General features: G+C 42.7%; 2 protein-coding genes and 1 pseudogene across 3 annotated transcripts; 2 read left to right on the top strand and 1 right to left on the bottom strand.

The window, feature by feature from the left end:
- Positions 1–133: 133 nt before the first annotated feature.
- On the top strand, positions 134–10053 carry LOC115528737 (cytochrome P450 2C15-like; annotated as a pseudogene).
- A 137-nt stretch (positions 10054–10190) lies between these two features.
- On the top strand, positions 10191–16857 carry LOC115561810 (cytochrome P450 2C23-like). 2 transcript variants are annotated; one of them, XM_030382055.1, is made up of 9 exons: positions 10191–10433; positions 10946–11108; positions 13373–13522; positions 13683–13843; positions 14634–14810; positions 15028–15169; positions 15387–15574; positions 15664–15805; positions 16227–16857. In XM_030382055.1, exons 1-9 carry the CDS (start codon positions 10263–10265, stop codon positions 16412–16414), a joined length of 1482 nt encoding a protein of 493 aa, XP_030237915.1. In that variant the 5' UTR covers positions 10191–10262; the 3' UTR covers positions 16415–16857. The 2 variants fall into 2 exon arrangements, with proteins under 2 accessions (XP_030237915.1, XP_030237916.1); XM_030382056.1 differs by having other exon boundaries at positions 10194–10433; positions 10994–11108.
- Positions 16474–24085, bottom strand: LOC115561813 (cyclin-dependent kinase-like 1). The gene is made up of 10 exons (XM_030382058.1): positions 23904–24085; positions 23559–23755; positions 23139–23260; positions 21064–21136; positions 20607–20697; positions 19172–19372; positions 18776–18858; positions 18523–18579; positions 18103–18255; positions 16474–17224 (listed from the first exon to the last, which is right to left on the bottom strand). The coding sequence occupies exons 2-10, from the start codon at positions 23724–23726 to the stop codon at positions 17123–17125; spliced, it is 1050 nt and encodes a 349-aa protein (XP_030237918.1). The 5' UTR covers positions 23727–23755; positions 23904–24085; the 3' UTR covers positions 16474–17122.
- Between the last annotated feature and the right edge of the window lie 1240 nt (positions 24086–25325).

Raw genomic sequence — 25325 nt, 5'->3', positions numbered from 1 at the left:
TTTGACACCCCTGATATAGGTAATGTAAGGTCTGTCTCACTTGTATTAATTTTACTCAGAAATAACTTGAATGGAACATTAGATGTCTGGGGATAAGCAGCAGTCAGGTTGCTATTCAAAGCTATAATTACCTGCCTATTTTGTTTATTTAGGTAAAGCATTATGAAAAAAAATGTGCTTGCGTAATTAAGTATAACACAAAATTTGCCGCGCGCGCTATGCACGCGCACTGTCCTATTCCCTCTTGGGCTAAGCCACGGATGTTTCAGAAACCTAGAAACGCCCCTGCGCCCAACACAAATCTCTTTTCACCAGCAAGCTCAGACAAGCATCCAGAGGAGAGCGTGTGAAAGACATTGGCCTTTTGTGTGTGTGTGTGTGTGTGTGTATGGCTTTTCACCCAGCAGCAAGTGGTACCTTGCTTAATTTACGTTTGACCGGTTTCATTCACATAGCAAGCCTGAATTAGCAGTCCAGGTCAATGTTAACATATGAAGGTTCTGAAGCCTGTCATCACCATGACTGCGCCGTTTACCTGCTGCAGTCACACATTGTGACGGAATAACAGTAGTACATGCGGTAGCACACTAAACACAGTATTACACACAGCAGTAGAGTATTGCAAAGAGAGACCAAAGTACACACAGTACTACACAGCCGTAATAGTACACTAAATGAAGTAGGACGCTCAGCAGTAAAGTAGTATATGGACTAGCATTATTAAACAAAGTACTACGCAGTCACAATAGTACATGAGGTAGTGCATGCTGTAGTACACACTGCAGTACACACACTGTAGTACACAAAGTCACAGTCGTACACGTAGTACACAGAACCACCTTAGAATAAAGCTGTATATATTTTGTGTGCGTGACTTGTGTGTGTGCATGAGACAGAGAGAGATAAAATCATGAATGATGACCTGGAAATCCCCTAGAAATGTGTGTGTGCGGTTGAATATTAAGATGACCCCAAAAGAGCCAAATCTCATAACCCAGCCGTCCACCTCCACCCTCCTCCATCTCTAAAACCTATTGTTTTCATTAATTAGGTGTTGTGCTCTTAATTCATTTGTTCATTAAAATCCTGTGAGATAAGGTCATTCTGATCGACTCTTAATGTGATTCCTGTTTAACTATTTAGAGTGTATAATCTGCTTCTTGTGTGTGATAACATTGGTGGCGCTTTTCATTGATATTTAAGGAAATATACATAATGCCACAGACAAAAAACAAAAAAAACGAAAGCAGTAAAAGATTATCAAAAAAAACATCTTTTAACTTTCACGATGTCAATCGTGAAATGACAGCCTAGTCCATTAAAACAGGTTTTCAAAAGTCAAGCAAAAATCCCCAGGTCGGCCAGAGGTCAATCACGTGACTTCTTTAGCTTGCAGAAACAACATCAAAAGTCCTGTTGCAGACAGCAGTGCACTGCCGCGCGTTCGGATCAGAACACTAACAGATTAACGCGGTCATGGATGTCTCCACCACATTAGTCTTAGCAGGGTTGGTTTTAACTTTGCTCTGGTGGTTGACCGCTAAGCGCAGAAGTAATGTTCGTTTACCCCCAGGTCCACGTGGACTCCCACTACTTGGGAACCTTCTACAGCTGGACAAACGTGCCCCCTTCACAACGATGCTCAAGGTAAAATAATTACACATTTTTAGCTTTGGCTTAAACTCGCCATGTTTACCATTGCAGTAGTCCTATACAGTAGGGGAGACCGGGTATGGTTGTAAAACATTTTTCTTCAGCACCTAAAACCTTTTTTTTAAAGCTACAGTTCTGGACCTTTTATGCAAAGTACCCACATTCGTCTACAACAAGTGGCAAACACTTAAATCTCATCAACTATATCACGTAATTTGTGAGATTATGACAAATACAATGTATACCATTGTTACAACCTACCCCACTACCGGGGTATAAGGTTGTAACACCTACTGGGGTAGGTTGTAACAGGTAGACAAAATGCAAAAAAACAAACTATGGGCCGATTTAATGATAAGTATAAACAACAGGGTTTGAAAATAGATTCACCAATTTTTTTTTCTTAAACTGTATTGTAAATGAAGACATATGCATCCTGTGTGTGTGTGTGTGTGGGTGTGGGTGTGGGTGTGTGTGTGTGTGTGTGGGGGGGGGGGTCTGCGTGTGTGTGCAAGTGTGTGATACATTGACAAAGGCAGGCTGGATGCCATCTATAGCCTATGCTTATATGAAAAATGGTAGGCAGTTACTGTAGGTATACAGAAAAAATAGAATCCTATAACACACAATCCATTCTTCACATAGAGAATAAAGATCATATTAATGTTATGAACAAAATATAAAAAGCACGACGTTTATACTTTGTGTGTGTGTATTTGTGTCTCTTGAGAGAGAGAGCTGCACAGTTGTTGTTTTTTAAGAACAGGGCAACATCTTCAACATCTTCTCTGGTAACAACTTTGTATGTAAGGGGAAACAAAACATGCGTTACAACCTACCCCGTCCCTAAACTAGCTGTATTGGCATGGTGCTTTGACAATAGCAAGGGAGAGATATACCTTTCTCTACTAGATAAAACTATAGTTTGACCTGATATAACTCATACAACTTTATCTACAACGGTAAGGGTACTAGAAAAAAAACATGAAAAAAAAAGTTACTTTCTTACCTTAAAATTTGGATTTCTCTCGTAACTCCTCGAAAAATGTCGCCAACTAGTGGAACATTTCTATGAGTGATCGTAAAGGAAGGAGGAGGAGACTGAAACTGTCACATGGCTCATATCTTATCCCTGATTGGTGGAATTGGTGGTGTTACAACACATCCCGTGTTATCCCCGGTCTCCCCTACTAGTGCGGGGCCTGCGGGCTATTTGAGTAGGCTTTTGCAGAATGTCTTGCAAGCACTTTCTCTCACTCGGTCGCACACAGACACGCACGCGTGCACACACACACACACACACACACACACACACACACACACACACACACACACACACACACATACACACACATAACCTGTCTATCAAAATTGGCAGAAGACCAGATGAGTAATTTGATTATAATTTAATCCAATGTATGCTGTCCCCTCAGTTAAATCCCAGGGCCGAAAGTATATCCCAGTCCATCACTCCATCTTGATAATATCTGAAACACGTTCCACTTTACTTCTACCAAACCTCTTTTTAAATCTCAATCCTTTCATGTCTTTGTGATTTAGTTTTCAATTCATATTTATGTCAGTTCAAGTCAAGTAGTACAAGTGTTTTGTTCATATTAGTGTGCCGCTTCTAACTGAATGTTTTGTTTGTTTTGTCCTGCCTGACGTGAAGCTCAGTGCCAGCTATGGTCCAGTGATGACAATATATTTGGGTACCCAGCGTCTGGTGGTTCTGGTCGGGTACGATGTGATAAAGGAGGCCCTGGTGGAGAATGCAGATGAATTCGCTGGCAGGGGACCTATTCCTTTCCTGGCCAGGGCGACCAGGGGCTACGGTGGGTTCACTATAAAACACATAGCTACCTGCCATAGAGTCCCCACAACCACAGGGCTATGATAGAGTCTCCACTATATATGGTAATGCTAAAGTCCCACCATGTATGGCTATGGTAGTAGCCACACACTAGATAGGCCTATGGTGGAGTCCCCATAAAGCACAGTGCTACAGCAGGGTCTCTAAAATACACGGTGCTACCGACAGTAGGGTCCCCATAAAACACAATGATAGTTTCCACTATGCACATGGCTATGGTAGAGTCCCGATAAAACACAGTGCTGCAAAATGGTCTCCGCAATACAAAGAGCTGAAGTAGAGTCCATTTAAAACACAAAGCTACCTTAGGGCTTAGAGATGTTGTACGATCAATAGGTCTAATTAGTGAAGCTCCCTTTGACGCATACCTCATCCAATATCCACAAAACGAATCCATCGGACCACGACGTGAACTTTAAATGGGTCACTTGTCAAAGGCAAAATGCTAAAATCCTTTTCAACAATATGAGGTTATGATGAAAGGCACCATGTTTGTTAATTCTGACTTTCTGTCACAGGTAGTTAACATGATTAAGTTCCTCTCACACTTCAAAATAAAGTAACTAAATATGTGCATACACCAAAAATAATGCAAGTGAATTTCCAAATAAAATTCAATGTATTCGAAATTAACAGAATTTATTTATTATTCACTCACGAAAATCCAAACATTATCATAAAATATTAACTTAAATAGAGCAAATAGGCATTTCGGCTCCTACAGATGTGTCCTCCTAAAGCTATGGATGGAGAGGGAGATGACATAGCCTTGATGACCTTTTCCCCCCCAATAATCTGTGAGGACCTCGTCCCTCAGGCTTTGCCATCAGTAATGGAAGCAGCTGCGTCGCTTCACCCTGTCCACGCTCAGAGACTTTGGCATGGGGCGGAAGGGGATGGAGGATTGGATCAAAGAGGAGAGCAGACACCTGGTGGACCGCATCACTAGCACTAAAGGTATGCTGTCAAGTAATATTGAAGATGATTTGGATGAGTTATCTTAAGAAAAGCCCAACAGCAGCATGGTTGCTTATGCCTTCCATAAGATCATTTGATTGGCTGAAATGGATTGTCCTTGAAACATTACTAGCATTACGGTATTACTAGCACTAGCTAAAGGTACGTGTAAAATTCATAAAGATTATATGTTAGATGATAATCTTCAGCTATGAGGCATTTGGTCTATTGGCCATCAGCGATGACAACGCACTTTAAGAAAAGCCAATATACCTTCAGACCTTTAATAACACAATCAATTTGGCTGAAATGGATTGGCCTTATTTTTCCCGTGGTTCTTCAGCAAGTCCCTTTGATCCGACCTTCTTAATGAGCTGCCCCGTCTCCAACGTGATCTGCTGCCTGGTGTTTGGTGAACGCTTCAGCTACGATAATGAACACTTCCTCAGCCTTCTGAAGATCATCTCACAGACGTTGAAACATGGCAGCAGCCCTGTGGGCCAGGTAAGTCATGATGTCATTAAAGAAACAAGGTAAACATTGTTGTTGAAACTCAAAATTGGTTATCGTGATTCGTGACTATATTATAGTTTTTGGCTGGAAAGATATTTTACAGGTTTTGATAAAAAAGGTATATCGATTGAAACATACTTCAGAATCTGTATTTGTATCATCTGCATTTCGAGACATTGTATTAACAAATAACTTTGCCAAGACGGAGCAAGAAGTAAGGAATCGTGTTGGTCCCAGAAATGCATCTTGTGATGGGGTTGAACTAACTGACTGTGTGTGTGTGAGAGAAATGAAAGCATTCGTATTAGATTCCAGCAGTCTGTTCAGCTCCATTGCCCTCAATTCTACACACTGGACCTTTAAATGTGTCACTAGTTTAGGCTGCGTCAGTGATTCCTACCAATTCCTATGGGCCTGAAGCCTCAGGATGTAAACCTATGCGGTCACATTTGGGTTCTTCTCATGTCCAAACTCCATCAGCTGTACAACGTCTTCCCCTGGCTGCCGGACCAACTTTCGAGCCGGCATCGTGCTGTTTTCAACGACATTGAAAAGCTCCGCAAGTTCATCATGGAGAAGATCCTGGAGCACCAGGACAACATGAACCCGAGCTCCCCCAGAGACTACATCGACTGCTTTCTGACCCGACTCAAACAGGTGCAGCATCAGTTTTTGGGCCATGACCCCATCTTTTGGGTGTGAAGATTTCGGCGACCCCAAACCTTCACACTTCCATATACATTGTTTTCACCCTATCAAAATCTACTCGTAGTCCCAGTGAATTACTGTGCATTGCCCCACACTAATAGCCCTTTCACATGTCCAGGGGTCTCATTTATAACCGTTGCGTACGCACAAAACGGGGCTGAAAGTGGCGTACTTGACTTTCCACGCCAAGGTTGTGATTTATAAAAAACAACTTGACAGGAGAATGTGCGCAGCCCTAAGCAAACTCTGACCCATGCGTACGCATGGTTTGGAGGAAACGGAGAATTGGCGACACAAACGGGGTGGTGGTGAACTGAAGTCAGAAAGAAGAAATGTAGAGTGACAAGAACGATTATGTTTTATCATCGCCCTTCATAAATTTAATTTCAAGCCGTATCATGCCTTGAATCTAATCAGAATAATTTAAGTCAACTGCGTTATTTCTCAGTTATAACTCCAGAAACATCTCAGAATCTAAATGAAAAAAGATTCTCTATATTTAATCCCGTCACTCCATACTGTCCACTGACGGTGCGATAAAGCATCTGTCCAACATGTGTCAATAACATTATATTTTTATGTGACACTGTAAACACATAATCAAATGTCAATTAAATCCCAAGTGTGGAAAACCAAGCCACATACTCCTCATCACAATCGTTATATTATTGTCCGTTCCTCTCGATGCTTTTCATGACAAATCAGGCATTAAAAAGGGGTTATGTTCAAGAACATTTTACGTGGGTGATTACAAACTGATTATCCAAGGGTCAGTCTTATTACCGTAACCCTACAAATACAGTGGTGAGCCCCGTGCGTAATGCTGCACCATGGCACTGCTGGCACTGCTAGAGGACCATGCAAATGGCAGGATTCGGAGGGAGAGGGTCTTCAGGGACCATAACGATTTATTGGTAGGCCTACATAAAAATATGTACCTTTATGTCAGACCACTTCTTTTTAAATTCTGGGACTGTGCGCTCCGTGCCACTGACAGAGTTCACTGCTGCAGCAACATGTTGCCACTCACTCTGCTTTTTGTTGCTAGTGATCCCAATCCCGTGACCGCCGCACAAAACTACTTTTCGGGCCTCCACCTCACCCACACGTGTCTCCCTTCAACCTCCGTGAAATTTCGCTTTTTTGCTTTTCTCAGTCCTTCTGCCATTGTTTCCGACAAGAAATAATACTTGCATCTGAGTCTGTTTTATATGCAGATCGCATTCATGTGGTCGTTTGCATTGATCATTTATGGTTAAAAAGGGGCGTGTACAGGGCGGAACGTGAAGCTGATACAGCTGTGCACACTTGTAGTCACTCTGTGATTTATAAAGCAAAGATTGCTTAGAGGTGTGCGTACGCAGGGTTTTATAAGTCTGAATATTTTTTGGCACACGCAAAACTTGGCTTTTGGGCGTACGCACACTTTTATAAATGAGACCCCAGATCATCTCTGGAGAATCAGGTCCAGAGATGACCCAGAGTTGCCCTTTCATACATTAAACACACAGCCGGAGATGAGCTGCATCAGATTTTTTAACACATAACTGAGATACTCCGGATACTTTGGGCGAAGAGTGGTGCCTGGGTAGAGCGTGTAGGAGGCCGGACGTGATGCATAAAGTGGTAGTATGCAGTGGAAGTCGTAGTTTTTCGTTTCCAACAAATCAAAGATCACGGTTCAGGCTTCTAACTTCGTAATGCTGACTCTTTTTGGGATGATATGAATTTCGCATTTGTTAAAGCGTTTCCGCAATATCTACCAGGGAAAATACAGGAGGGGCTGACACCGAAATTTGCGTTCACACATACAGGTATAATCCGGAGAATGTTCGGCTTACAGTTCATGTGTTAAAGGGCTATTGTGATTCAGTCGTGGCTACGATTCATTAGAAGAAGCCAAATCTTTTTGTAACTAGTTAGACAGCAAGCAATCTCCTGCAACCCATTATGCATTTAATACAGCTAAAGGTTGAGAAGCACTGCTAATCTGTTCTGTTTGGGTCTCCCCAGGAGAAGGACAATCCTATTTCTGAGTTTACACTTGAAAACTTGGAGTCCACTGTATTGACTCTGTACCTGGCAGGATCGGAGACAACCAGTACAACCATCAGATTTGCACTGAGCGTGCTCATAAAATACCCTGACATACAAGGTAGGTTATCTCTGGATCCAGTTTAATCAGTACAATGAATTCTCTTCCTCTCGTATCTGTCATTCTCTCTCTCTCTCTCTCTCTCTCTCTCTCTCTCTCTCTCTCTCTCTCCCTCTCCCTCTCCCTCTCCCTCTCCCTCTCCCTCTCCCTCTCCCTCTCTTCTGTCCTTCTCTTCTCTGTCCTTCTCTCTGTGTGGGTTCTTTTAATTATTTTATTCTTTAACTAACTTTTGTGTTTCATTGCATTTCCTTATGCATCATTTGAGGTGTAACATACTTATTTCATTGTAAAGAATAATTTTGCTCATTGATATATGTCTAATCTGTCATCAGAGCACATGCAGCAAGAGATTGCTTCTGTCATTGGGTCTGAACGTTGTCCAAATATGGAAGACAGGAAGTCCCACCCTTTACGGATGCAGTGATCCATGAAGTCCAGAGGCTTCTGGACATCGTCCCAATGAATCTCCCTCACTATGCTGAGCATGACATCTCATTCAGGGGCTATGACATCCCCAAGGTAGTCATCCATTCAAAACAACAAACACAGTCCAAAAGCTGATGTCTCCTCCACAACCTTGTGTTTCTAATTGTGTCACGTGTCAACAGGGCACCATGATCATTCCCATGTTGCACTCTGTTCTGAGAGAAGAGAAACACTGGGCAACCCCCTGGTCGTTCAATCCCCAGCACTTCCTGGACCTGGATGGCAACTTCAAGAAGAACCCTGCATTTCTTCCATTCTCAGCAGGTAACATCAACAGAAATCTAGAACTCTGTGAAGTGTATTTATAATATAATACATTTATTTATATATTGTCAAATGTATAAATATTTAATCTATAAAAACTTTTCTCAATCAAAAAAATCGACATCATTTATCTTGACGTCCAGTACTCCAGTATAAATACAAGGTGAACCATTGCCAAGTCCTCACGTAACATTTAGCTCAGTTTGGTACACAAAGCACCCTGCGAATGCTTATAGTGTGTGTGTGTGTGTGTGTGTGTGTGTGTGTGTGTGTGTGTGTGTGTGTGTGTGTGTGTGTGTGTGTGTGTGTGTGTGTGTGTGTGTGTGTGTGTGTGTGTGTGTGTGTGTCTGTCTCAGGGAAGAGGTCCTGTGTGGGAGAGTCTCTGGCCCGGATGGAGATCTTTCTCTTCATGGTGTCTCTGGTGCAGCGGTTCACCTTCAGCTGTCCATCAGGACCAGAGCACATCGACCTCAGCCCAGAGCACAGCAGCTTCGCCAGTCTGCCGCGCACCTACCACATCGTCGCCACGCCACGCCAAAACTGACCGTGTGTGTGTGTGTGTGTGTGTGTGTGTGTGTGTGTGTGTGCGCGCCCCAGTGTATCTCCTTGTCTCAGCTCTTCGGAGGAATGGTCTATGCTCAAGTTCGAAAACAGTTGAAACAGTTACAAAAATTAACATTGTAAATATGTATAAACTACAGTAATATCGGTCGTGTAATTACAAATAACTGTAATAATATAGTGTATTTGTAATTGCGATCTGGTTAAATATGTCCGTAACATACATAGTGCATCATACCGGAATACAGATACTAGTATTACACTTACTCACAAGGCAGCGAACCAAAACTTGGTTGAGCGCACTGCGCCCAACACAAATCACTTTTCACCAGCAAGCTCAGACAAGCATCCAGAGGAGAGAGTGTGAAAGACATACTTGTGCCTAAGTGTCTGTTTGTGTGTATGTGTGTGTGTATGTGTGTGTGTGCGTGTGCGTGCGTTTGCGTGTGCGCGCAAATGTTTGTGTGAGCGGGTGGATATTAGATGACCCCAAAAGAGCCTCATCTCATAACCCAACCGTCCACCTCCGTCCTCCTTCTCTAAAACCTTGTTTCTATTAATTGATGCCCTTATGCATAAGAGGGAATGTCAACCCACTCAATTATGTGTATGATAATTATTCTCATTTGTTTTCATTTATTAAATGTTATGCTCTTAATTAATTTGTTCATTAAAATCCTGTGAGATAAATAACGGTCATTCTGATCGACTCTGAATATGATTCCTTTGTTTAAGTTACTTTTTTTGTGTGCAAAAAGCTTGTTCATAAAAAAAAAATATATCTCGCATCGCTATTACTCACGACAGCACAAATATTTAGGGTGTAGAATCTGTCTCTTGTATGTGATAACATTGGTTGGCCTGTAAAAAATTATGATAAAAACTCATCTTTAAACATGCACAATGTTGCAGCCTAGTCAATCAAAACAGGTTTTCAGAAGTCAGGCTTAAAGCAAAAATCCCCAGCTGGGCCAGAGGTGAATCACGTGACGTCCTTATCTTGCAAGAAACAACATCAAAAGTCCAGTTGCAGACAGGGGTTCACTGCAGCGCGTTCGGACCAGAACGCAAACAGAGCAACGCAGACTTAACATGGATGTCTCCACCACAATGGTGTTAGCGGGATTGGTTTTAACTTGGCTCTGGTTGTTGACCGCTAAGTACAGAAGTAATGTCCGTTTACCCCCAGGTCCCCGTGGACTCCCACTACTTGGGAACCTTCTACAGCTGGACAAACGTGCCCCTTTCACAACTCTGCTCAAGGTAGAAAATGTTAAAAATGTTAGCTTTGGCCTAAACTCGCCATGTTTACCATTGCAGTAGTGACTAGTAGTATACAGTACTAGTGCGGGCTATTTGAGTTTGCCTTTGCAGAATGTCTTGCAAGCACTTTCTCTCACTCGGTCGCACAGACACGATCGCACGCACGCACGCACGCACACACACACACACACACACACACACACACACACACACACACACGTAATTTGATTATAATTTAATCCAATGTATGCTGTCCCCTCAGTTAAATCCCAGGGCCGAAAGTTTGTCCCAGTCCATCACTCCATCTTGATAATATCTGAAACATGTTCCACTTTACCCAACATCTTTTTAATTATCAATCCTTTCATGTGTTTGTGATTTAAGTTTTCAATTAATATTTATGTTCATGTTATTGCATGTCAGTTCAAGTCAAGTAGTATCAGTGGTTGGTTCATATTAGTGTGCCGCTTCTAACTGAATGTTTTGTTTGTTTTGTCCTGCCTGACGTGAAGCTCAGTGCCAGCTATGGTCCAGTGATGACAATATATTTGGGTACGCAGCGTCTGGTGGTTCTGGTCGGGTACGATGTGATAAAGGAGGCCCTGGTGGAGAATGCAGATGAATTCGCCGGCAGGGGACCTATTCCTCTCCTGGTCAGGGCGACCAGGGGCTACGGTGGGTTCACTATAAAACACATAGCCACCTGCCATAGAGTCCCCACAACCACAGAGCTATGATAGAGTCTCCACAATATATGGTAATGCTAAAGTCCCCACATGTATGGATCTGATAGTAGCCACACACTATAGGCCTATGGTGGAGTCCCCATAAAGCACAGTGCTACATCAGGGTCTCTATGATCCACGGTACTACAGACAGTAGGGTCCCCATAAAACACAATGCTACAGTAGAGTTTCTGCTATGCACATAGCTATGGTAGAGTCCCCATAAAACACAGTGCTACAAAATGGTCTCCACAATACACTGAGCGACAATAGAGTCCCCATAAAACACAATGCAACCGTAGGGTCTCCACCATACACTGAGCTACAATAGAGTCCCCATAAAACACAATGCAACGGTAGGGTCTCCACAATACAATGAGCAACAATAGAGTCCCCATAAAACACAATGCAACGGTAGGGTCTCCACAATACACTGAGCGACAATAGAGTCTCCAAAAAACACAATGCAACGGTAGGGTCTCCACAATACACTGAGTTACAATAGGGTCCCCATAAAACACAATGCACTGTTACCGTAGGGTCTCCACAATACACAGAGCCGTGGTAGGGTCCATATAAAACACAAAGCTACCTTAGGGCTTAGAGATGTTTCCTACTAAAGCAGGGGTTCTCAAAGTTTTGACAGCTGAGGGCCAATTTAGGAACCCAAAAGACTGAGGGGCCGCCAAAGGAAAAAAAATGGCGGGGAACGCCTCAGTGGTGAAAGAAGACATTGCAACGTGGACCTCTGGGAGTGAGGTCAAGTGAGGTCTAAATCACGAAACTGATGTTCATCCTTTCAAAGTAATGTACAGTCGGATTTAATTTAAAGCTATTGAGTTTACTTTTCTCTTTATATTTATTTATTTGTTTAAATTAATATTGATATAATAATAAAAAAATTAGAGCTGTCAGTTAAACGCGTTATTAACGGCGTTAACGCGAACCAAATTTAACGGCGTTAAAAATTTTAACGCGCGATTAACGCAATTACTTTATATAAAAAAAAAAAAATTTTTTTTTTTTTTTTTTTTTGGCTCAAAACAAAGAAGCAGTAGCCTGACTGCTATGTTCAAATGACATTTGTTCAAAGCAGTCGTTTAATTGCACTATAGGCTCTTTTTTTGTATCGTCCTGTTTTGATCAGTGTATATGCCAATGTTGTTATCAGTAAAAAATCATTTGCACAAGGCAAGCCGATGCACTTCACCATGTTGATAAGAGAATTAAAATGAGAAGAATTATGGGACAAAAAAATCAAGGGTTATTTAGCATAGAAAAATAATTTGCGATTAATCGCGATTAATTAGAGTTAACTATGACATTAATGCGATTAATCACGATTAAATATTTTAATCGCTTGACAGCTCTAAAAAAAATATAAGATAATTTTTTTAAATAACTTACATCTGTATGTCATTGCAGGCCGCTGTCACACCAAATTTGTATTGGGTGCCGAATTTGTACCGCCTACGTAATCTGTTGTCCTTTGCCAGGCAACGGACAACAGATTACGTAAGGGGTTGTCCGTTGCCAGGCAGGTTTCAAAAAACATTTGCGCTCATGTTGCAAAAGACGAAACAACATAATACAGATAACGGATCGCTAGATAACACTTGTTTTTACTTTATATTTGTATTTTATTTAATTGTTTAATCGAATTTAGCGAGTAAACTGAGTGTTTAAAGCAGGTTTCAAAAAACATTTGCGCTCATGTTGCCAAAGTCGAAATAACATAATACAGATAACAGATCTCTTGATAACACTTATTTTTTACTTTATATTTGTATTGCATTTAATTGTTAATGCGATTAAACAATTAAATACAATACAAATATAAAGTTAGGAACGCTAATAAATGTAATTTGTAAAATAAGTGTTATCTGTCTTGTCGCGCTCAATGAACGAGTTCGCAAATGTTCTTGAACCTTCCCACGTCATTCGACGCGATCGCCCGTTGCCAGGCAACGTTCGACGCGATCGTCTGTTGCCAGGCAGGTTTGGAATGGATTAAGTATTGATTACGTAGGCGGTACAAATTCGGCACCAGGTACAAATTTGGTGTGACACTGCCACAAATGTTTCTGCGGGCCGCCATTGGCCCGCGGGCCGCACTTTGAAAACCATTGTCCTAAAGCTATGGATGGAGAGGGAGATGACATAGCCTTGATGACCTTTTTCCCCCTAATAATCTATGAGGACCTCGTCCCTCAGGCTTGGCCATCAGTAATGGAGAGCGGTGGAAGCAGCTGCGTCGCTTCACCCTGTCCACGCTCAGAGACTTTGGCATGGGGCGGAAAGGGATGGAGGATTGGATCAAAGAGGAGAGCAGACACCTGGTGGACCGCATCACTAGCACTAAAGGTACGCTTTCAATTAATAATTAAGATTTCGGCCTATGGCGGGCAACGATGAAAACCTACCTTGAGAAAAGCCTAAAAAAGGAGCATGGTTGCTTGTGCCTTCAATAAGATGATTTGACTGGCTGAAAGGGATTGTCCTTATTCTTCCCGTGGATCTTCAGCAAGTCCCTTTGATCCAACCTTCTTCCTGAGCTGCACCGTCTCCAACGTGATCTGCTGCCTGGTGTTTGGTGAGCGCTTCAGCTACGATAATGAACACTTCCTCAGCCTTCTGAAGATCATCTCACAGACGTTAAAACATTTCAGCAGCCCCATTGGCCAGGTAATTCATGACGTCCATTAAGAAAACAGGGTTTACGTTGTATTGTGGAAACTCAAAGTTGGTTATTGTGACTAAATTGCAGTTTTTGCTTGGAACGATTTTTTACTCGAATATGCAGAATTGGCACATAATGCAGAATTGGCACATAAGTCTTCATTTTCAACCTAGGACCAAGATTAGCAAAGGCCCTGATTTTGGGTCACGTGTGTATGGTACGTCATGTTAATTAGTTGAAAGGAAATACTCTCAATTTATTTTTATTAGAGCTGTCAGTTAAACGCGTTATTAACGGCGTTAACGCAAACCAGATTTAACGACGTTAATTTTTTTATCGCGCGATTAACGCAATTATTTTATAAAAAAAAAAAAAAAAAGGTTTTTTTTTTTTTTTTTTTCTTTGGCTCAAAACAAAGAAGCAGTAGCCTGACTGCTATGTTCAAATGACATTTGTTCAAAGCAGTCGTTTAATTGCACTATAGGCTCTTTTTTTGTATCGTCCTGTTTTGATCAGTGTATATGCCAATGTTGTTATCAATAAAAAATCATTTGCACAAGGCAAGCCGATGCACTTCACCATGTTGATAAGAGAATTAAAATGAGAAGAATTATGGGACAAAAAAATCAAGGGGTATTTAGCATAGAAAAATAATTTGCGATTAATCGCGATTAATTAGAGTTAACTATGACATTAATGCGATTAATCACGATTAAATATTTTAATCGCTTGACAGCTCTAATTTTTATATTTATTGAAACATTTTGGGTTCTTCTCGTGTCCAAACTCCCTCAGCTGTACAACGTCTTCCCCTGGCTGCCGGACCAACTTTCGAGCCGGCATCGTGCTGTTTTCAACGACATTGAAAAGCTCCGCAAGTTCATCATGGAGAAGATCCTGGAACACCAGGAGACCATGGACCCCAGCGCCCCCAGAGACTACATCGACTGTTTTCTCACCAGACTCAAACAAGTACAGCCCCAGTGAATCACCGTGCATTGCCCCACACTAAGTGAATAGTCGTAGTTTGCGCATGGCTACGAATCATTCGAAAATGCCAAACCATTTTAGTTATTTTTAAAATCGAAAAAATCTAAAATATTTATAACGAGTTGGTCAGCAATCTCCTGTAACCTCATATGCATTTCAGGTGAAGGACAGCTAAACTATTCTGTTTGGTTCTCCCCAGGAGCAGGACAATGCCTCTTCTGAGTTTAACCATGAGAACTTGGAGTCTACTGTGTTTAATCTGTACATGGCTGGAACAGAGACTACCAGTACAACCATCAGATTTGCACTGAGCGTGCTCATTAAATACCCCAACATACAAGGTATTGGATCTCTGGAACCATAATTTAAATAGTTAAAAATAAATAAAAAAATAAATAATCTTGCTTTCACTCTTTCTGTCTCTCCCTCTCCCTCTCTTTTTATTATTTATTTTTTTACTAACTTGTGTGCTTATACATTGTTTCAAGCCTAATTATCATCTGTATTTCATTGTTGAGAATAACTTTGCTCATCAATATTTGCTTCATCTGTCATCAGAGCACATGCAGCAAGAGATTGCCTCTGTCATTGGGTCAGAACGTTGCCCAAATATGGAAGACAGGAAGTCCCTCCCCTTTACGGATGCAGTGATCCATGAAGTCCAGAGGCTTCTGGACATCGTCCCAATGAATGGCCCTCACTATGCTGTCCAACACATCTCCTTCAGGGGCTATGAAATCCCCAAGGTAGTCATCCATTCACAACAACATACACAGTCCAAATGCTGATGTCTCCTCCACAACCTTGTGTTTCTAATGGTTTCACCTGTCAACAGGGCACCATGATCATTCCCATGTTGCACTCTGTTCTGAGAGAAGAGAAACACTGGGCAACCCCCTGGTCCTTCAATCCCCAGCACTTCCTGGACCTGGATGGCAACTTCAAGAAGAACCCTGCATTTCTTCCATTCTCAGCAGGTAACGTCAACAGACATCTAGAACTCTGTGAAGTGTATTTATAATATAATACATTTATTTATATATTGTCAAATGTGTAAATATTTAATCTATAAAAACTTTTCTCAATCAACAAAATATGAATTATATTCATATCAACATCATCTATCTTGACGTCCAGTACTCCTGTGTAAATACAAGGTGAACCATTGCCAAGTCCTCACGTAACATTTAGCTCAGTTTGGTACACAAACCACCCTGCGAATGCTTATAGTGTGTGTGTGTGTGTGTGTGTGTGTGTGTTTGTGTGTGTGTGTGTGTGTGTGTGTGTGTGTGTGTGTGTGTGTGTGTGTGTGTGTGTGTGTGTGTGTGTGTGTGTGTGTGTGTGTGTGTGTGTGTGTGTGTGTGTGTGTGTGTGTGTGTGTGTGTGTGCGTGCCTCAGGGAAGAGGTCCTGTGTGGGAGAGTCTCTGGCCCGGATGGAGATCTTTCTCTTCATGGTGTCTCTGGTGCAGCGGTTCACCTTCAGCTGTCCATCAGGACCAGAGCACATCGACCTCAGCCCAGAGCACAGCAGCTTCGCCAGTCTGCCGCGCACCTACCACATCGTCGCCACGCCACGCCAAAACTGACCCTCTGTGTGTGTATGTGTGTGTGTGTGTGTGTATGCTCCTTGTAGAAATGGCTATCATTGTTCTTTTTCTTTTTATTATTGAAACTCATCACATTCGTCTTTTTTTATCACTGAAAATATGTATAAACTATACTAATATTAGTCTTCTAATTACAAATAACGGTAATACTCTAGCCTATAAAAGCATTTACTGGGTTTCTGAAGGTCTGCCTTTCTAAAATATAACATCAAAAGGGGAATTTGTAATAGTTATCTGGTAATACATGTCCATATCATACATTGGCTTCCATGATATACCTGAATACGGAGTAGTATTATTTTTACTTACAAGAACACAAAAATCGGTATTTTTACCACATGGAAAGGATACACAATTTGTGAATAAATCATGCCCATTAAATTGTGATATATTTTTCGTACTGAATAAAATGTTAACCAACACAGTTGTGAATGTAGTTTTTACTGCTACTCTAACTGTAGATTTGATGTGACTAGGTTTACTGCGAGTATAATTTATACTTTATAGCGGTAGTCTGTATTTTCTACTAGAGATCTAAAATAGTAGTTTTGAGTAGTATGACTATGACTGTATCTTTATGATCCACACTTCCCCTCAGAGGATTTCTTTAGATCTGCGGGTGATCAGGACTGTATCTGGGTTAAGCGTCTTGCCTCCGTGTGCAGATTCCTCCAAGTCCACCACAGCTTAAATGTTGGGCAGATGATGGTGGTATTTATGCCTGACCTGTTTCTTCACCTCTGGGGCTGGGGAGATGTTACTGCTTGGTAGGTGAGGCAGATACTGAGCCTACAAACAGACAAGACATCCAACGGTCAGCGTCGGTTAAGTAAGTCGGTCGTCACTCATTTAAAGCAGAACCAAACAAATCAATCCATCACTCGTCATAGATACTCAAATGTCAAAGTATTAAAGATTAACATCACAATATAGACCCATCTCCATATAGTGAACTCCGTCAAAGGGTCTTATATGTATCCGGATTGTGAACTTTGACAGACTTTTCCGGTTTGTGCTTGTTCTTAAAGATACACTGTGTGATGAACCACATAGATTTCCTTTTCTCAGCAACCGGGTGACTACAGTATCTGACCTTTGTGAAACATACTTTGAAATTCACAAATTACTTTGCATACGTCAATGATTGGACCTAGAGATCCAGAATGTACATTACAAACTAAGCGTTCTTTGGGGTGATTGGAAGCCCTTTGCTTTGCCTCTGACTTTACACACTACCGTTCAAAAGTTTGTGGTCACCCATACAATTTCATGTCAATCCATGAAAACTCACACTTTTATTCAACAGTTTTCAGCTGTGCTAACATAATTGCACAAGGGTTTTCTAATCATCAAGTAGCCTTTTAACACGATTAGCTAAACAATGTACCATTAGAACACAGGAGTGTATTCCATTAAAAATCATCAGTTTCCTGCTAGAATAGTCATTAACCACATTAACATTGTCTATACTGTATTTCTGATTAGTTTAATGTTATCTTCCTTGAAACGATACGATAGTATATACCATTGAAGAACCCAGCTAGTTGGCTTGTCTTCATCTCTCGATACGTACGCCCACTCTCAGCCATATTGGCTGCACCCCTGAGGTGGGCTCATACAGGACCCATCTCAGTTCTGTCCGTCTGTCTCTGTCTCCGGATACGTACCCCTGCCTGTCTGCGGCGAGAGCCCTTGTCGCTCCTTCGGCCGGGCCTCTCCCCCTCACGGCCCCAGGGCGCGGCCCCCTCCTCCTGGAAGTAGGGGAGCTCCAGGATGGCCTCGCAGGACAGCCTGAGGCAGGGGTCCATCACCAGGCAGGACTGGAGCGCGACAAGACCCCCCCGCCCCCATCAGTGACAACACAGCACGGGGTGGCAGCAGTTACGCTATGTTAAACACACGTTGCCGTCTTCTCGTCGATCAAGTGTATCCATCAAGTCATCCTATCTGTGATTAACTCTATTGTTCATCCTACTTTTAAACTCTAGTTTAAATGTATGTTTCCTGCTTTTGTTGTTGTCTTGTGTAGTGTCCCTTGTGAAGCACTTCACAAAGTGCTGTTGAAACAAAGAGTAGGACCATCTCACCTTCATGACCTGGAGGGCGTGAGGAGAAACCACATGGAAGCGTTTCTCCAGAGGTTCCTGATAACAAAAGAATACATCACATTACACCACATTACACATTCGGATGAAAACATACATATGAGGTTAGTAACGTGATATAAAGGCTAAAGGCATTATCCAAAGGGAAATGCCTCAGGATCTTCCCTGGCCCCGCCCCCCTCCCTTGCCTGTTCCTCAGCTCGTCTCAATGGTGACGGGGATCGGGGATGCTCACCATCGTGTCGGGTTCCGGGATACTGACACCACTGAAGAAAACGTTGGAGTGGAACACTTGCTGATGCCGCGGTATTAGGTCCCCTGAGGTCCCAAAGGGGAGAGGTGATGGGTCAAGAGGTGAGACACAAAGGGCTTGTGATTGGTCTGGTCTTTGGTCCATGTGCTTTGGTTACATTGGCAAAAAAAACTACGTAAGTTGTTCCTCTGTGGGTTTTGGCGGTTATTTCTCTGTGTGCGTGAACGCAGCGGTATGTAGGAGTACTCGTGCGACTATTGTGGACATGTGCGTGTGTTTGTGTGGTCTATGCGCATGTGTTTGTGTGGTCTGTGTGCATGTGTGTGCGTGTGTGTTTAGGGGTGTGTGTGTGTGCATTGCACGCGCACTTGTGTGTACCTAGGGTCTTCCTGATGAGGTAGAGCTGGTCCACGTCGGACCTTCCGGGCCAGAGGGGGTTGCCGTTGAGCAGCTCGGCGAACACACACCCCAGGGCCCACACGTCCACGGGGGGCCCGTACTGGGTGTCCCCCACCAGCAGCTCAGGGGCCCGGTACCAGCGGGTTGCCACGTAGTCTGTGTAGTCATCTCCGGGACCAGCTAAGGGAGACAGACAGACAGACAGACAGACAGACAGACAGACAGACAGACAGACAGACAGACAGACAGACAGACAGACAGACAGACAGACAGACAGAGAGGCAGGAAGAGGAAGAGATGAAGGTGGGGTTAGGGTTCATTTGATACATAGCAGGCGGGATAGTGCCGGGACGTCAACTCCTAGCGAGGAGGCACCAGGTTCGAACCCCAGTGTGTACGGCCTAAACTCTACACAACCTAGAGCAAGATGCTCTGCTCCTTAAAGACATGTTTAGACAATGCATCTGAATTTACTGTAAATTGCTTTGGATTAAAGTGTCTTCTAAATAAATAGCACCAAATAAAGACGATTCATAATGTTTCTTCATTGTGTATCATTTACATTGAGAATATAATCGTTATAATTGCGTGTAGCCAGACGTTGATAAAAAGCTTGCGAACGTCTGGTGAGATATGTCTGGCCAGCTCAACTAATCCGTTATTTTAACTTTAAACATGTTAGCCAAATTCCTTCATGCATCTCTAAAGATGTTATGTAAATTCCTTAAACATGTGAGTAAATATAAACAAATGTGTTAATCCAGAACATAACATGTTGGTCATGTTAATGAATGCGTTAATCGAAAAGAAAACATGTTGGTCATGTTAACGAATAGGTAATCTAAAAGAAAACATGTTGGTCATGTTAACGAATATGTTTAATCTAAAACAAAACATGTTGGTCATGCTAACGCATCTGTTCATCCCAATCCCAAACACGCTGGTTCGTCTCAAAGCATCAGCGATGTGTCAGTGGGCCGATGAAACATTGAGGACGAGCTACACAGCACGGGAGCGGATTACAAGCTGTGGTGACGGAGCGACGCTATGTTATCGTATAGTAATGAAACACTGAAACATAAAGCAGTCTGGGTAAACGGAGACCGGGATGGCGGGCTCTCCGGCCGGCTGCCCGCTCCCCTATGCGCCGCATTAGCATGGAGCTGAAAGTGAGTGGTTGATTGGTTCCCCGCTATAGGTCCGACCATGAATAAGTCATTAGAAGGACCTTTACACTAAGTGTACATAAATGCATTGACTCTCTCCCTCTCTGTCTCCCTCTCTCTCTGAGTCTCTCTCTGTCTCTGTCTCTGTCTCTGTCTCTGTCTCTGTCTCTCTCGCTGTCTCTCCCTCTCGGTTCCTCCCCATGTCTCTCTCTCTCTCGCACGCTCTCTCTCTTTGTCTCTCTACCTACTTAGAATGCGTGCAAAGCCGAAGTCACACAGCTTGATGACACCGGTCTTGGTAAGGAGGATATTCTCTGGTTTGACGTCACGGTGGATGCACTGCAATACACACACACGCACAGACAAACAGGCACACACATACACACAAAGGCGCATACACCCACAAACACACAAACACACACACACACACACACACAGACACAGACAAATATGCACACACACACACACACACACACACACACACACACACAGAGACACACACATACACACACACACACACACACACACACACACACACACACACACACACACACACACACACACACACACACACACACACACACACACACACACAGGCACAGAATGGAAAAGGTATTAGGAATACAAATACGAAAAATATATAAATTAAAATGTGATAGCCCGACGGATAGGCAGATAGACAGAAAGACTGATGTGTTAACTGACATTGTGTCTGTGGCAGAAGTTGACTGCCTGCAGCGTCTGCCAGACAATGCTTTTTAGCTGGCCCTCAGGAACCCTGTGGGCAGAGATCAGACAATGGCTCTATAAATACACTCCACACACACACACACACACACACACACACACACACACACACACACACACACACACACACACACACACACACACACACACACACACACACACACACACACACACACACAGACACACACACACACACACACACACACACACACACACACAAACCATCTAATAACCATAACTCACAATTATTTAAGAATTATTGGATTTAAAACACCCGTAATTAGCACATAGCCATCAACACAGCCCCCTCACCACCTTGGCAACTGAATGTGGGTGTCCAACGGCAACCAGCCCCTTTGTTTTCATTCGCAGCTAGAGTTTCTCGTCCCATAGGTGCGGAGATAAGAGGCGGGCAGCGGAGGGAGGCTCTGGACTGACTTTCAGCACAGCGTCCATGCAGGACAATTCCCTTGAGGGCTAGTTTTGGCTCTCTTAGGACATTAAAAGTCCTGCCTCCATGAACAGACATGCGTAATGATCCGTAGCCACAAGCAAACTATTGTCAATACTGGCATATGTTGAAATGGTGTCTCAAGACAAACGTTATTCTCTTTAGATTCTTTGCTATTGGCAGTACATGGCTGTCAATTGACACATTGACCGATGGGATGCTTGACCGTTCATTGAGACTCCCACCACAACGCATTGTTTTTCACAGCATTGGACTGTAAAACCTGAAGACAGTAGATTACTATTAGAATTCCGCTGTCAATTTACATCAAAGTCTTACAGTGCAAACACGTGTGGAGGCAGATGCACATCAATTTAAGAAAACAGGGATGCAAACCTTTTCAGCCCTAAACACGGGGTCTGATACAAGGCCCAAAAGAGGTAGGATAACCATTGCTCTGTGACGGAGTTTCCATTGAGATGGGGCTGCCCTTCCCATCTCCAACTTGGAAGTTAACAACGTTATCTAGTCTGGCAGTATGGTCACTGTGTAACGCAGCCTGGGCTGCCCTGTGTCGTCATCAGGAGGCTGATTAATGAATACATGCATGGCTCGCTTGAGTTACAAGCCGACACTTACGCTCACATGCCAACACATTAGTTAGAAGCCCTGAGACGAAAAACACAATAAAACGTTGGTTGCTTTTAACCCTTATTTTTGTATGCATATGAAACTTATACTATAAATATGTATTTTCAGATTTTTAGACTTTCACAGTCAAGCAGCGCCTGGGCAAATCGACATAGAAACATACAACAAAACATACAAAGACAAAATGCAGTAAGCCAGGAGGAACTCCTGGGGAAATCAAATGGTTAATTTTCCTCTCTGTGAAACACAAACAGCATTGTGTTCAGGAGAAAACTCCCGAGCAAAGTTACCAACACAATACAGCAGAGCTCTGTCGCCTGCCCTATCTCTAGGGGATTAACTCCACATGCCGTGGAGGGCAGTGTGCTATTACAAATTGGCCGAAGGACGATCAAGAAAGAGCTAACTAGGCTCTGCGTCAGGTGGAGGCCACGACCTTCCCATCGATGGGAGGAATAACCCAATGAACTGGTCTAAAGTGTGTCACTAGAACAAAGTCAATCAATGTAGGACGTTGAAACAATGTCAGACACTACAGTGAGTGTCTCATCCAAATAAAACAATGTATTATGTATTTATTGAGGCCCTCATGCCAACCTGTATACTCTTGTTATCATAACCCTGCCATCCATTGTACTTATGCATTTTTGTGTTTGAAGTCATGGTTTCATCATGCATGTTACAGTACTCGCATGCACAGCAAAAATGCAGTGTGTGATTCATATTGTGTATTATGAGTAACAGCTATCCGAACTGTTCCATTTTCTATATTATTTATTTTCTATTATAACTACTAACAGCTTAAATCACATGGATATACAACAATATCTAAGATGGCATGTACATAAAGTGTGTTGTTATCTATGGTTTGTTAATAGCTCATATGAGTGTGATTTGACTGGACAGGAAGTGGGCGTCCGGGATCACTTACCCCCTGGGGTGCTTGTCCAGCTCGTTGAGGACCGTCTGCTCGCAGAACTCAAAGACCAGGTGGAGCCGTCTCTTCCTCCTGAACACCTCCAGAAGGTTCACCAGGTTGACGTGCTTCAGTTGCTGCACGCCACGAGGCTAAGGTTAGTTCCCTGTTTAAACAATCCTCATTGGTGGTGGTTAGTGAGGTCCCCCCTTCACGTAAAGCCTCTTTGAGTGTCCAGAAATGCGCTAGATAAATTCAATAAATTATTATTATTATTATCAACTATAAGTTTAACCTAAATCTCCCAAAACCAAATCGAGTACTCCCTGCTATCGTGAGTTTCACTACTTTTTTTTAAAATCATAATATAGCCTACTAGGCCATAGGTCTAATACATATAGTTGGTTATAATAATAATAATAACATTGGTCTCACCTTGAGCATGCGTATTTCTCGCAAGGCTATCTTCTTGATCACGGGATCCTCCTCGGACTCCACGAACTTCTTGATGGCGACCACCTGTCCGCTGTCCCGGTGTCTGCACTTGAACACCACGCCGTAGGAACCCTCTCCGATCTTAGACAATTTCTCATATTTCTCCATCGCACATAGTATGTTGGATTTCACCAAACCTTAGAAACGCAGAACCACATCACGTCAAAATTCTGTTACCAATCATTTTGGATAATATAGCATATTTGGGATAATATATGGACCCCATAGCTTCCTTTATGACACATAATGAGGTGAATACGTGAAGGGGATGTAAGGGTATCTCACCTTTTCTAATTCATCACCGGTCATGCTATTAATCCATTAGGAAGCCCTGTGGTCTGGTCTGCGTCCTACTGGTTTCTCTCTGTGGTCTGGTCTACGTCCTACTGGTCTCTCTCTCTCTGGTGTGGTCTGCGTCCTACTGTCTCTCTCTGACCTCTGTTCTGGTCTGCGTCCTACTGGTCTCTCTCCCTCTGGTCTGGTCTGCGTCCTACTGGTCTGTCTCTCTCTGGTCTGCGCCCTACTGTCTCTCTCTCTCTCTCTCTCTCTCTCTGGTCCGGTCTACGTCCCACTGTTCTCTCTCTCTCTGGTCCGGTCTGAGTCCTACTATAGTCTCTACCTGTCTGGTCCGGTCTGAGTCCTACTGGTCTTTTCCCCCTGGTCCGGTCTGCGTCCTACTGGTACCTGCGTCGCCTTCGCTGGGCGCCAGATACCATGGTTATTTGGTCACAAACTGCACTTTGTTTCCTCTAAAGAAGTTTGTTTAATCTGTTCCGATTTATTCGATTCATGGTGATTTCACTTCTGACTCGTATTCCCAACGACCCACCAACTAACTGGGCCTGTCTGTGTCTAACACAGGTACAGGTACCATGGAAACAACGCAGAAACTACACCGACACGCCGTAGCCCACGCAGAACCAATAGACATTCGCCAACGTAAGATGCATAAACAACGTAGCATGCTGCGTTTATAGCCTACCTACAGTCTGGGTTTATGGATTATACGGAGGACTCTTTTTTTTTTAATTTCATTCAAAACTGTAGACCTTCGTTGAATATGAGCCGATTTGAAATCCACGCAAAGGATTATATTGACATGAGTTCAAGTCAGTGTAACTTATTTTCTCAACACACGGTGGCGGTGCTTGCTAATTCAGTTTCATTTACAGAATGAATCAGTACTAGTAAGCATTTATTATTTAATAACCACCTTTGTTACATTACCCCTTTCATCTTCTAAAATAAAAGAGTTGTATGCTGCCGAAAAACAGGGAGTGTGTCCTTCTTCAAACAAAAAGTGTGATTCAAGTTGATTCAAAGCCGTTTTGAAAGATTTTCTTTGATTGTAATTTTTATTGTTTTATTGTGATCTGTCAAATGGCTTATTAAATAGTTGTATTTAATAGGATATCATGGAAGTTTCTATACTTCATGTTTTCAAAGCAGATCCTATTGCTATTATATGAACAGTAGTCTATTTCTTTGAAACACAATACAATAATATCGTCATCCGGGATGAACAAGGTTCAAGTTAGAATATCCCCGGTGGTTTCTGTGTTATCTCTTTGCATACCTTTTTGCGTATTAATAGCTTTTACTTTCATTCCCTGGGAATGCGCCTCCTGTCTGCTTACCATCAGCAATCAATTACGTAAACAATACGTCAGAGGGGAAACTTCAGTTCCTTGTTGAAAGTCCCCTTCT

Source organism: Gadus morhua, chromosome 16, assembly GCF_902167405.1.
Source record: "Gadus morhua chromosome 16, gadMor3.0, whole genome shotgun sequence".
Lineage (NCBI taxonomy): Eukaryota > Metazoa > Chordata > Actinopteri > Gadiformes > Gadidae > Gadus > Gadus morhua.
This window is presented reverse-complemented; position numbering and strand designations above follow the sequence as displayed.